The sequence below is a fragment of the Macadamia integrifolia genome, chromosome 11 (genome assembly GCF_013358625.1).
Source record: "Macadamia integrifolia cultivar HAES 741 chromosome 11, SCU_Mint_v3, whole genome shotgun sequence".
In the NCBI taxonomy this organism is placed as follows: Eukaryota; Viridiplantae; Streptophyta; class Magnoliopsida; order Proteales; family Proteaceae; genus Macadamia; species Macadamia integrifolia.
Window position 1 is genome coordinate 28,779,476 of NC_056567.1, and position 14,808 is coordinate 28,794,283.

The 14,808-nt window shown below is 38.4% G+C and overlaps 1 protein-coding gene across 1 annotated transcript; it reads left to right on the forward strand.

The window, feature by feature from the left end:
- The first annotated feature begins 4,745 nt into the window (after nt 1-4,745).
- LOC122093175 lies at nt 4,746-8,661 on the forward strand. Its single transcript, XM_042663454.1, has 2 exons — nt 4,746-4,956; nt 7,162-8,661. Exon 2 carries the CDS (start codon nt 7,181-7,183, stop codon nt 8,468-8,470), a length of 1,290 nt encoding a protein of 429 aa, XP_042519388.1. The 5' UTR covers nt 4,746-4,956; nt 7,162-7,180; the 3' UTR covers nt 8,471-8,661.
- The last annotated feature ends 6,147 nt before the right edge of the window (nt 8,662-14,808 follow it).

Here is a 14,808-nt window from a genome sequence, read left to right on the forward strand (position 1 = left end):
GATGGAGATGTTTGGTATTATATGTGCATTCCAAGTATATTAAAGTAGTACACTCCTTTCATATTCTTCTTTCAGCGACGCCAATAGCTGAGCCATGTATGAAACCTTCACCTACTAAAAATCAATTTGTCTCGTCTCAATCCCTCCATCACCACATTGCGATAAGTTTTTGGATTCTTCTCACATGGAAGAGATGCCAATGACCCAGCAATAATAATGCTTTATATTAATAGCTATAGTCTTGTTGTTGTCATCCCATCAATCAATTTATTTTCTAGAATAAATTTGCTTTTTGGGTCGCCACCACTATTAGTTAAAATGGGAACGGCAAAGAAACACAGAGACATACGGTATAGATTTTAAATAGATAAAAACGATGAACAGTATAATAAAAAAAATGGTAAAAAAAGGAACGGCAAGCGGGCGAAAATGAACAGTACAAGTATTAAATGTGCAGTTTTCAAAAAAATGTAATATACTTATGCAATTTGATAAATTATTACCTGTATACCTGCATCTAATGTTCCAAAAGCTCTTGAGAGTCCCAAGATAAATAGCCTAATGGGTTACAAAAAGATGAAATGTTGTTGGCTTTAGCTTCTCCTTACTCAATGGGCTACAAGAAGATGGGATTTTTTTCCTATAGATAGCATGGAAGTTAAAAACCAAAACCCAAGTATCTTATCATCTTCACTCTTCACTTCTACTAATTTTTTTTTTTTTTTTTTTTTTTTTTTTTTTTTTTTTTTTTTAAATAAAATTTCTATTTTATCCTTAAAATACGGATACGCATTTAAAATGAATTTTTTTACCATTTTCATTTTTCCTCGTATTGTATAGTAGCCTACGGGAAAACACGTTTTAAACGGGAAAAAATGGCAACTATGTTTTAAATGCGTTTTAACTAACAGTGGTCACCACTAACCTTACTCCTTCAAAGAGATATGAAGTTATCTACAAGCATTTAGGGTTGCAATAGGATTGGGTTCGAGTTAGGTTAGGCTTCTTAAAATCCCAATCCAACATTGAATCCTTATAACTTAATCAACTAAGGATCTAAAATTCTAAATTCAAGCTCAACTCTACCAAGCTCAGCTCAACCCTAGCCTTCCTTGATTGATTGTGATTGACTCTAACCCTGACTCTATTGATACAATTAATCTTTTGACACATTGGTTTAGGGTAAGGTTCAAGATAATAGAATCGGCATTGAATCAGTTTCAATCAATTTCGATTCAATTGAAATTGGCCAGAATCAATCCTAACCCTAACAGCCCTTCTTGGATTAGAAGATTCGAATCGACAAGAATAAGGATCGAGCTCGATTTGATTCCCATTTTTTAACCCTGATTCATGAGTCATTTTTTTTAATTGTATCCATTTGCTTTGAATGATGTGACTTTGGCATTTGATAAATAAGAGTGTCACTATCACTTTAATAACATGTAGGGACTGGGATGCAAAGTTGTGAACCCAATATATACATATGACAGTTTTTTTTTTTTTTTTGGTGTAAGACCCACATAAGGGTCAGTTGGCCGGATAAGAACCCACTAGGATTACACCAAGGATCCATCAGGGATTATTGGGCCACATTTATTAGTAACTACTAACATATAATTATTATATTTCAAGAAGATGAAGGGTTGGGAGATTGAACCAGTGATCTTTCTTAGACTTGCACTAGAGTTCAATTGCCTAACTGCCTGCGACTAAAGTAAAAGCTCATCCCTTCTTGACATGCTTTGCACATATAAATAGGTAATAATTGATTTAGGTTAAACCATAACACCTCCACCTTAGTTATCACTACCAAAATCAGTTAAAAAAATATATATTTCAGGCTAAGCCAATGTTCATAGAATCTCTCCATCCTTGAAGGTATTTTAAGTTGTCACATCTCAACTTTCATACAATTTGTTGGAATTCTAATAAAATTCATCTTTAAAAACTAGCCATTAAAAAAAAGATGTTAAGATCCTTATAAGTTTTCATATCGGGCACATCTGATGTAAGATATATTGCATTTACGTTAAACCCCAACACAAATCATGATCAGCTGCTGTAATCCCTTTGCATCTGGAGGTGATATATCAAAGTTCTAATTTTCAAATCCAATGATTGATCACATACGCTATAGAGAAAACTATTAATTAACTGCTTAAAGCTTCTTGAAAGTTCTTTAACTAACCACCCTTTTGGATGATTAGGAACTTGAGAATTTTCATAAGGGCACTTGAGAGTTGAGAGGGACTGGGAGTACTGATTGTCCAAAGTAGCAGCATCCGTTTTCTATGCTGCTCTAATCCATGTTGAATCAATCTTATATATTAAGTCATAATTGTGATTACTTAATAAAAGAAAGCAGCTTCATCCTCTTATTTATTTGTTCCAGTTGCAGCCGACCATCTTTTTAAAAATATTTTATAAATTCGTGCTTAAATCTAAAGTTAATTAAAAAATAGTTGATGCTGTGGTATGCTTGGGGCCAGCCAATTTATGGTCTGCCAATTTTCTAACCATATACCTCATCATTGTTGAATTTTTTTAGGATTGGTCTGGTTTGATTTCGATTTCTATTCAATTTCAGATTGATTTCATGAAATATATATATATATATATATATTTGTCAAGAAATTAAAATTATTTTAATTGCATTAATATGAAATATTTCAAGAATAAGAAATTTATTTAGTTCAATTTTTTAGAATAGATTTTCTATATTTCTTTGGGAGAACTAGGGTGGTGGTATTTTGAAACCCAAATTTTAAAAAGATAAAAAAAAATAATAATAAATAAATACATGTGAGAGAAAAATTGCATTAATGGCAATCTCTTTCCCTAGAAATCTTGGCATTTTGAGTGCTCAAAATAGTTAGAACTCCGATTATGTTAGATGGTTCAATGGTCTTATTTCATTGTCTTTTCTTTCTCTTAAATATTCAACTAGAGCCAGATATTTGCCACATGGCAAGTTGAATATAGCTTAAGTTTTGTGAACGAGAAATTCCATGATCGTCTATTTACATGTCAAGTTTCAGTTCAAGATTTAAGAAACCAAGGACTACAAAGTGAATACATACTAACATTTGAACTAGTGGGAGAATGCAAGCCAAGGTATGTAAAGATGTTTGATGGATTAAGTTTTGGATTTCAAATGTGAATATCAATAAAAAAAATTTAATATCTGATTAATCCAGATTAGATATCTCTCTATCCAATTGTTGGAATTATCAAATGATATAAAACAATTATGTAGGTCCTAGGCTGCCTATGAATTTCTTATCGTGTGGATTTTAAATATAACTCCTTATGAAAATAAGTATCTTTACGTTAATTTGTAACAAATATGTGTTTAGACTTATATGCCCAAAAACACAAAGTGAGAGTGAGAGATAATGCATGAACAAAAGCGCAAACATATAGGAATAAATAGGAAAAGGTTGTAATCACGCACTCTCTCTCTCTCTCTCTCTCCTTCTGACCCTCTTTCTTGTCTCTCGCATGGGGTTCTCGCTCAATGAATCAGGTGACGTCTCCTCTTGTGGTTCCATTGGCTTAGCATGAGAGATTCCATCTCAAAAGGTAAGTGAATTAAAGTTTTTAAAACTAAAAAGTGAATTTTGATAATCATTATCCAACATAATTATATAAAATTACCTGAATATTTTATTATATTTAATAAAAAAACATATAAAAATATTGGGGGCAGTATCATCTATGTCAATTGAAGTCTAAGGGGAGGAGGAAGGTAACATTTAGAAGCAGGGGTGAAACACGCCAGCTGAATTTTTTAAAACCTAAATCCAACCCTAATTCTCTAAAACTCAGCCTAATCCCAATTCAACGTTGTCAGATTCACACTTAGACCCAATTCTAGTTGGTCTTTTTTTTTTTTCCTACAAAAGGTCACAAATGTTAAGCCTAGGGGTGCAACAGGGTTTGGTTGGGCCGGGTTTCTTAAAACCCTAGCCCAACCCTAAGTCCCCTTAACTAGTCCAAACCTGCCTTAACATTCATAATAAAGAGGAAATAATTGTTTGACCCTGCAAAATACTAAAAAATAAAAAACATTCATAATAAAGAGGAGGTTAAAAGAAAATACAAAAGTCACAAATTTTAATTTTCATGAGAAGAACATTTTAAACCTAACATTTAAACAATATAAATAACTCCAACTATTATGATAAACAAAGACGAGATAATTGTTTGACCATTTGACCATCTTAGCTCTATAGGTTATAGTATTTGGGTTTAAATCATTCCGATGGAAATTCAAACTTAAGACCTTCTAGTGAGTGTGGGCATAGCGTATGACAACCTCACCAAGTGAGGTAGGTAGTTATTGTATGAGGTTTTGTTCATATATCATTGCTTCGAGTTGCAGTTATCCCAACCATCCAGATGAGATCAGATCAAATACTATAGATCGGACGATCCAAAATATAAGCGAATCGTATACTTGTATGAATACAAAAGTACAATAAAGTTTCCTCTTGTGGGAGTTGGTAAGGAAAGTAAAACAAACTGCAAAATGCAGGTGCAGAGGCAAATGCATAACTGGCAACGCCACGTCGAGGGCTGGAAAGAATAAAATCAGTGTGGGACCTATCCCCCGACCTAACCCAAAACAGTGACATTACCACCGACCGATCAATCTCTACCCTACAAAGCCTACCGTCTCTCCTACAGCCGGGCCCACGGCCGAAGCCCAACCCAGCCGGCCAGTCGAAGTCGAAAACTCCCCAACTTCTTCAAACCTCTTTGCCGCACTATCGTCCCCTACAAAGCTATAAACACGTTTTTTCCATTCCCTTCTGTAACTCAAATCTTCTTCTTCTATTATCCTCTCTCTCTACATTCCTCTTTTCCAGTTCTCCTTCTCCAACAAAGAAAGTAAAAGAAGAAAGGTCGAAAGGAAATCTTCGCATTTAGTGGAAGCGATCGCAGAAACTCGTAAGTCTCAAGCTTTGTTTTCTTATGATGTTCTGAATTTCCTCATTCTTCCATTAATTCTTCTTCGATTCTTTGTTCAATTTAGAATTTAAAGTTCTGGTTTTTGGTTCCCCTAATTTAAGTTCGGTAGTGAAGGTTTGGTGCTTTCTTCTAAGTTTTGATTAGATTACTTCCTAGCTTTACTTAATCTGTGTATAAATTACGAGAAGCAGCTTAGAACATTGGAAATTTCGCCGTCAATTTTCCTCAAACCGAAGCAGATTTCGTTTCTACCTTTGTCTCATTCTCTGGCCAGGAAGCGAAGTAGAGATTTATCTATCGTTTCGTATGTTTCTTCGAAAATTTCAAATACTTGGAGTGTGACTCTAGCCTTTCATTTTCAAAGAAAAGTATGAGCGTTGTAGATCCCCAGAATTAAACCTTTTCCTTGAGAAATATCCAAAGCTTTTTTACTCCTAATTTCCGCCGCCTCAACTTCACCTTTTTTTCGTGTTCGCCCTTTAACTCTCCCAACCTTTTCTCTGAACTGTATTCGAATCCGACTGGAGCTTCTAGAATGGTGATCAATTATTGAAAGACATTAGGGGGTGTCACTTTTGAGTAAATTAATATAGAATCTGTTCATTTCAATCTTCAGATTTGCACAGCCTGGCCTCTGCAATCTCTTCATTAAACTAAGAGAGAAGACTCTATCCTCCTCCTTTTAGGAGAGGAGTCTTTCTTCTATACACAACTGGAAACCTGAATTGTTTAGATGAAAATAAGAAACAGAGAACCATTGACAGTTGTGAGCATGGGGTTCTAACTTCTAAGAATCAGGGTCTAAAAATCGGATTGGGCCGGAATTCGCTGAGGAGGATCCAACTCGGGCATAGGATGTTTTAAGCTGATTTCTACCGATTCTGATCTGCTCTAGGATCGATTCGGATCCCAATTTCAGGTTTTTAAATACTATAATGGGTTGTCGCTTAAGCTTTTTTCTTTCCCTTCACATTCTTTTTTGTTAGAGGGTTTAGAAAAATCTTCTAGCCAACATTTTGTGTTGGGGTCATGGGCTGAGGAATTGGATCGACTTGGTCAGGCTGAATTCATTGGTATCGGCCTTCATTGATCCAACAGTTACAATGACTACAATACCTTTTCATGTAATATAAATAAGTGTGTTAGACTAGAGGTGTCAGTTTGATCAGTTTAGATCGGTTGTATTGGCTTTATACATGCACTGGGCCACATAGAAATCGAACTTTTTAAGTTGAAGTTTGATTTTAGTCAGTTTTGATTTGGTTCAGTTCCAAATTTTCAATCGGTTTTTAATAACAAGTTCTCGTTATCAGTTCCAATCTAGTGGGTTTCAGATTGGTCCAATCATGTTAAAGTAAAATTTAATACTCTTTTTTGAGGTGAAAATTTAATACCTTAATTGAGTGAAAGAGAGAGATGTGAAATCTTACATGGGGGAATTTTCCTTAATTGTGCGATCCTTGTGTTAGTATAGGCCCTATTGAAAAGGTGCATATGCACATAAAACATGAAGTAGATTTTTTAAATTTCACTGGGATGAAAATTTCATTATGTGAACGTTGGGGTTGCACAACTCGGAAGTGTTCATTTCCCTTTAATATAAAATGTACTTTGTTTTTTTTGTATGATAACAGCCATAAATACTCTCATTTTGCTTATTCAACCAAAAAATTTTGAGAGTGAGGTATGGGATGACTACTTGGCCTTTTCATGAAAAAAAAAAAAAAAAACTAAGCCTCTGGGCTTCAAACCTAACCATACACCCACCTACGAACATTATTTGGTGTTATTGAACGTGGTGGCTAGATAAAGCGTGCTACAACTAGCAGCAAGAACAGCCTTCAGAGAAAGGCCAGCGCGCCCGACCAGTTGACACCCCTACGGCCTTACCCCGCGCCCACAATAGGTGAGATCACGTACACCCATCAGGCACGGCTGATGCCAGGACCGGTCTTAATGCCAGATTTGAGAGTTAGAGAGTCCAGCTTCCCATGAGTACACCAATCACCATATTCCGTTTGGAGTAAATTTGGGGCCACGTATAGGGTAGGTGTGGACCAGCTAGGGTCTACTTCATCAATCACGGAATCATTAGCCATCTTAATGGAGTCCTCAGTCCTAACTCCTATGTCGCCCTCTCCGTGTATCTTTCGTCACCTTAGTTTCTCTGTGCGTGCGTGGCAGGTACCGGCGGCGTCCCGAGATGGCGTCACACCACCCATCCGAGCCTGATTCTGGCTCGGCGGACTCCGTGACTTCGTCCCCACGATCGGACCAACTGCCGCCTTCACAACACAAACAACATGACGAGCTGCATCCACGTGTTAGGTTCATGTGCAGTTTCGGCGGTCGGATACTCCCACGCCCCCACGACAACCAACTCAGATACGTCGGAGGCGATACACGTATGGTGGCGGTTCACCGTACCACCAGGTTCTCAGCCCTCCTCGCCAAACTTTCCAAGCTCTCTGGCTCCACCGATATCACAATCAAATACCAACTCCCCAACGAAGAACTTGACGCCTTGATCACCGTCTCCACCGACGAAGACGTCGAGAATATGATGGAAGAGTACGACCGCCTCATCCAAGGCTCTAACTCTAAGACCGCTCGTCTTCGGCTCTTCCTCTTCCCCGTCAACGGCTCCTGCTCCAGCGCCAGCAGCCTTAGCTCCATCATCGACGGTCAATCTAAGCGCGTCCGTGAGCACTGGTTCTTCGACGCGCTTAACGGTGGTGGCACGCCTTCCTTGGAACGCGGCCGGTCTGAAGTTTCCTCTATCGTCTCCGAAGTCCCCGATTATCTCTTCGGCTTCGATAACTCAGACGAGCTCAAACTGAAAACCAGGCCCGTTTTGACCGAGAACGTATCATTTTCCGATCCTGGTTCGCCGGCCCCGGCGACTTCCTCTCCCTACGGATCAACCTCATCGCAGCACTGCGTTCCGTCAATCCCTGATCTTCCACCAGTCAAGATCAAATTAGAGGACCCTAATCGTGTGAGTGACTCAAGGGAAAGCCAAATTGATAGTTTCAGGGAGACAAGTGATCAGCCGGTTTCACGGCGAACTGGGTACACGGATAACACTACATGGCAGTACTTCCCGGCGAGTCACTTACCAGGTCCGGCAGTCCAACCGATGCATGTCTACTACGTGCCCAGTCCTGTGCCGCCGGGTATAGTTCCCGCTGCAGCAGCTCCGGTGCCGGCAACTTACGTTCAGAGATTCCCGGTGGGATTCGGACATCAAGTCCATGGTGTGGGTCAGGTGTACGGTGGGGGAGTGAAGGCGGTTAGAGCAATGGAAGCTTATGAATACCCGCCAGCTGGAGTGGTTCACGAAGTGTTGAACCAGCAGCAGGCATATTACGCGGCGAGGAATCCAGGGATGATTCCGTCTTACCCTGCTGCCGCCGCGGTGGTCCCTTCTCGGGCTGCCGAGTTGCAGGCGACTGGTACTGACACGAAGATCGGTCGCGTATCGCAACCTTAATAAACTTTTGCAGATTTGGGTTTTGGTAACTTGATGGCGGGGTGTGTTGTGCTGTGAATGGTAAGTTTTGTAAGTTAATGTTTTGATTGTAATTTGCAATGTGTAATTACAGATTTATTCTTTTTCATTTTTCTGTGTGAAAAATTAAATTTATTGCAGAATAGTTGACAATGTTATTTATTTATCTTCTACTTTAGGATGTTTCTTGAAAATATTCATCTAAAACATATATGGCAACACATCTAATAAGGGGGATATTTTTTTCCTTTGTTAGATTCCATATGTGTGGATCAATCTTGAACGAGAATGTGTTCGTATGAGAACCTGATCCGCTTTTCGAATTGTACACAAACTGGATTGATGAGGGTAATCTTAAACATCATATATAGTATTACCAAACCTGAAAAACAATGTAAGAACTAAAGGAATCGATGGGTTGAACCATGGAAAATGATCATTCTCCTTAACATTGTAGATGATTATGGTGCAAATCAGGTTCGTACGAATCATTTTTCAAAATAAAACAACCGCTTCCAAAGGCTATATTAGTAGATCTGCATTCACTAACTAAATCACTTTGGAACACTTATTGCTCAATTGGATATAACAAAACCAATGAATAGTGAAAATTAATTTCAAGAGAAAACAAAATTTTGAATTGTCTCACTAAAACTATTTGAGAAATGAGCAAGATCTCCTCCTCTCTATAAACAGTGGGGGGAAAACACCACAAAGTGTTGTCTCTATTCAAACATGGTTTCAATTAGTCACATAATTCATCCAGGGATTTAAATCTTGGGTACCGTATTGACCTAGATCGATCAATTTTCTCATACTTTTCATAAATGAGACAGTTGTTGGATCTTCACATGTAAATGTAGGAACTCCATGGAAAGGATCAAATCTCGCAATTTCAAATATAGGGGTCACCAAATGCTTCACACACGGCTAGTCCTTTTTAATTTTCATAAATGCCCCTCTGCATATTTTAAAGAGTTTGGATCAAGTCCTCGTACGAGAACCATTATCCGATCGTGTCTGATCCACACTTGGAATCCACTCAATGTGAAACCCATTTGTAAGAAGTGGAAGATTGAGTGAATTCATGTGCAGATTATGCCCCGTATGAGTACCTAATTCGGACTCTATTCTAAATGGAGTGGGTGGGGCCAGGTTACATGCACACCTAATCTCACTTTCAAATTTAAAACTATTTTGATTTTTTATTCATTACTTTGTTTAAAGGGCTAATGGAAGGGTATGAGAGAATATATTGTACTTCAATCTGAAAGTTAACTTGAGTGAATTCATTTCATTTTCTAAACATCCAATAATTGAATTTGTCAAATCGTTCTTCCATGTAATAAGGGGAAATAATTATATATTCACCTAGATGTAGATGTGAGGATTCTACACCTACATAATAGTATTATGACAACTCCGGGGTCACAAAATCCTATTTTCCAATCGTTATGGGCCTACAAGAAAAATAAATAATTCGAGTTAAGAGTGGTTCTAATTTCGCAATCTTTGGGACAATATAGGCCATTAAGAGTAAAGAAAAAATGGTAGGACCCTTGCCCATTTCTCTAGAAGTTTGAGCATGAAAAGGGACTGATCCATAGACCGAGCGGCTCAGGTCCCCTAACCAATTTCTGAGTCATAATCTGGTCCTTGCCTTTTTGTCTAGCACTTAGAGCATTGGGTCCTACTCAAATAAGGTGATAAAGGGAAATGTTGCCCCTAGTAACAGCAAAAATGGTGTTTTCCTTTTCTTAGTTCATTGCTTCAAAAAAATTGGGCTATTCAATTATGTGTTGGGCCTTACCCTGGTGCTGACTCCTCATTTTAGACTTTGAGCTGGTTTGGGCCCATTTTAGCTGGCCTATGGAGCTGGTGCTTTCCACCCCTTAGACCACAAGACCCTTACTTTATCTCTTGTCTTCCCATATACTTTGGCTTGGGCCCAATTAAGGCCCACCTATTCCCTGGAAACCCAAATTTTTTTGCATCATCTCTACCCCATGTGAAAAAATAGATTTTATTATATAATTATGGGTATATTGTATAAATAATATCTGACATTTTTTTTTCTATTAATCAAATATAATGCAACATATTTTATGGACGCTATGAAAAAACTCATAAGGGTTGTTTTGCATGCTTTTCATTTGAAAAGGTTACATCTTGCTTGGTGTTGGTCAGGTGGAAAGATGATGTGGCAATTCCAAGTGTCAGATATATGGATAGGGTGCAATGTAACCTTATTTCATTACTGAATACTTGACATGTTAGTATAGGAGCTGAAAAACTATTTATTTATTTATTTATTTTTATTTTTTATTAGTAATTCAAGAAAATATCAGTTTAGAAACCACTCTAACTTTTCGGTAAGAATTATGTATTAGTTCAATCTGACACAAACATATACCAAAATAATGCTTTAGATTTTATTTTTTCAAAATAGTTAAATCCATTTGAGGAACATGGGAGTTCGGGGGCAATTTCCTTTTTCTTTTATTTTTCATTTTTTATTTTTTTATGTAGGGCACTTCATGTTCATGGATTAAGTTGTTCTAACATGCTTTACACCAAGACAAAGCAGCCATCTCATATTAAATGAAATAGGTCAAGTTTCTCCCATCTCTAGTTTATTCTTTTCAGTTTCTTCTAATAAAAGACAAACAACATTAATAATAGAATCACGAATAAAGGGAGAGGTTTTATGCACAATCATGCATAGCGCAAGTATGCAAAATCATGCACAACCGCCAGATGAGGGTACACCGTAGACCCTCATCTCCCATCCAAGGTTGTGTTCATGGTTGTACGCAAAACTTTTTGCCCACAAATAAATTGAAAGAAAAAGTTCTCCAAGGTACACTAGCATCTTTTATTTTCTATCTCTGTCCTCTTCACATGAAATGATTTTGCTGCTTCTTGTGTTTTTCACATCATTGGAGTGCTACTCTATGCCTTTTGCTCAAAACCCCTTTCCCATAAATAAATCATCTCAACAATGAATGAATTTGATGACCACCTTATACCTTATAGAGCGTGCTTGCTTTTTTTTATTCTTAATTAATAGCACTACATTTATTTGATAAACACCTTTGAAAAGTTGACTAAAGGAGCCGAAGCTGGAGGGATGAAATACCCTATGGATTTGGATTAAGATTTACCTAATACCCTTCTACGAAAATTTACTCTTTTGGCTAGAAATTATTCATTTTTATAAATTTTTATTTGAGAAAAAGAACTCTACTCAGTAGGACCCTCCCATGCCCTCTCATATGGGGCAATGAAATGATCTCCTTGTCCCTCCCCTTGGATTCCCCAGCATGCATTGCCATTAGCCTCCGCTCACATTAGGGCACCCAGATTGATAGCAAACTCCTTCCCTTTTTATTTAATTAAAGGGTAATTTACAACGTCATCCCCTACAGAATGCTACTATTATAGAGACACCCTCTGCTTAATACCAAATTAAATTCACACTCCCTACCATTAGCTTCTGTTACAGAATATGCTTGAAATGCTGACATCAACTGCTTCCTTTTTTTTTTTTCTTCCCCTAAATACCAAAATACCCTTCAAATTGATGAAGTATCTATTATACCCTCTACAAACCCTAAGCAACCTTCCTTGCTTATTGGCCGAAAGCGGATATGACAGTAAGATGAGAGTTTGAGGGTTGCAACAGCTACTATAGCCATCGTCGTCACTCGTCACTCTCAATCCCCACCAGTTATCTGCTTGTTCTATGTGCTAACAAATGCCAAGCACTCTTTAGCCGAGAAAGAGATAAAGATTGAGTTTGAAATCTCCTGTATCACTTTGTGATTAGGATACTATATTTATAGTGTAAAGTTAATTTACAAACGTATTTGAAATTCAAAAGAGAGAGAGAGAGAGAGAGTTACACTTTGAGTTTAACTCAACAACTATGAGAGAGATTTTAGGAATTGTTGGAGATGTGCGTGGACTTAGTCCTCATGCAATCCGTTGGACTTTTTGAATTCAAATTTGAATTTGAATTTTGATTTTGGTCATTTTCCTTAATATTCCCCCTCAATCGAAGCGGCCAAATGTTGATGGTGAGCTTGTCTCGTAGAGCATGGAATCTTGCAACTGTGATTCCTTTGGTCATTATGTCTGCAATTTGTTCTTGACTCGGAATGAAATGTTATCACTGTATAGCACTAGTGTTGGTGAGGATACTACAAGATTGTCTAGCAACTGATGCATCCACATTAGTTCTACTGAAGCATTTGCTAATGCTTTGTATTCAGACTTTGTTGAGGAATGGGCTACTATATGTTGCTTCTTGGAGCTCTATGATATCAAATTGGAACCAAGATAAATGAAATAGCCACTTGTCGATCTACGGTCATCAGGGCATCATGCCCAATCTGCATCTGTGTAAGCTTTAAGTTGGTTGGTTGATGACGTTCGAAGATGGATGCCATGGTCCAGAGAAGCCTTCAAATAGTGCAAAATCCGTTTAACGGCAGCCCAATGATGTGATGTGGGAGAGTGCATGAACTGGCAAACCTTGTTCACTGAGAATGCTATATCTGGTCTTGTCAGAGTCAAATATTGCAGTGCTCCGACAATACTACGGTACAGAGTTGATCTGGAAATGATAGACCACTGTTGCGTGAGAGCACAGTTGTGGAGCTAGGAGTGGGCATAGGCTTGGCAACTTCCATGTTGGCTTTTTTTAGAAGGTCAAGTGTGTACTTTGATTGAGACAAGTACAAACCTTGTGGAGTGCACAGAGCCTCTATGCCAAGAATATAATGCAGATTCCCAAGATCCTTAATAGCAAATTTTGTACATAGTTGATTGATAACCTCTTGAACTATTGTGGAGCTAGATCCTGTGATTATAATGTCTTCCACATACACCAGACTAATTGATGATTTACTTGGCGGACATATAACGAGGTATCTGCTTGGGAGGATTTGAATCCAATAGTGATAAAAAAAAAAGGAACGAACTCTATGTGCCCAAGCACGTGGTGCTTGTTTTAGGCCATACACCGCACGTTGGAAGTGACATACAGGATTTGGATAATCTGGATCCACAAATCCTTGAGATTGAGTCATAAATACCTGCTCTTGAAGAGCACCATAGAGAAAGGCATTTTGTATGTCCAGTTGCTGAAGAACCCATCCTTTAGATATTGCAATAGATAGAACAGTCCTTATGGTTGTGGGTTTCACTACAGGACTAAAAGGATCAAAATAATCGATTCCTTCTTGTTGATTAAACCCCTTAGCAACTAACCTGGCCTTATAGCGGGAAATAGTCCCATCAACATTTCTTTTTCTCCGATAAACCCATTTGCTCCCAACAACATTTCGAGAGGGATGGGAAGGGACTAATTTCCAAGTTCCATTATGTAATAGTGCATTGAATTCATCACTCATAGCTAGGGGTGTCAATTTCTAAACCGAACCAGTAAAACCGGTCGGACCAAACCGATAACAACAAGGACCGAACCGAACCGAAGCCTTATTGGTTCGGTTCGGTTTGGAGTATTGCAACCCCAAAACCAAACCGAACTGCACCGAAAACCGGATGAACCTGAAACCAAACCGAAACAGGCTCAAAACCCGGATCGAAACTGAAACCAAACCGGTTAGAAACCGAAACGTTTCAAAATTCATTAAAAAAATCAAAATTTGCATAGTTTTGTATACATTTGTATGGAAAGTCGAATCCAAACTGGACCAAAAACCAAAACCAACCCGGTTACAAATCGATTTAAGAAACCGAAGAAAAACCGAAACCAAATCGCACCGAAACCGAAACCGGAATTTCCTTATTGGTTTGGTTTCGGTTTCAGCTTTTTCACACCAAAACCGACTCAGCCCGGACCAAAATCGAGCCAGACCGATCGATTGACACCCCTACTCATAGCAGTTCGCCATTTAGGGTCCTTATTAGCTAGAGTATAGGAAGTTAGTTCTTCCTCTTGAGATGGAATAGTGGACAGCAAGGCATAAGAAATTGGATGACGGGTAGCAAGTAAGTTTAACTTGGTCAAGGGTTTGGTGACACCATCTCGTAGGTGGGTCACCATTGGGTGAGAAGAAGCAATAATGGGTTGAGGAGATGGTTCATTTGGAGCTGGTGAACAGGAATGCACATTTCAAGGTTGGGTAGGGGAAGGTTGTAGGGGAGCCGGTGTAGGGGAGGATGGCTTAGTTTCAGCCTGTAGGTGGGGTAGGGGAGGGGAAGGGTGATTGGTTTGAACTGCAGGGTGGTGGGGATGATATTGTTCACTATTTGAGATGTTACATTGTTGGGTCCTGAGGGTGGGGTACATG

What these genes read in the sequence shown, in the direction of transcription:
- LOC122093175 (XM_042663454.1), top strand. Translation starts at nt 7,181, where the DNA reads ATGGCGTCACACCACCCATCCGAGCCTGATTCTGGCTCGGCGGACTCC.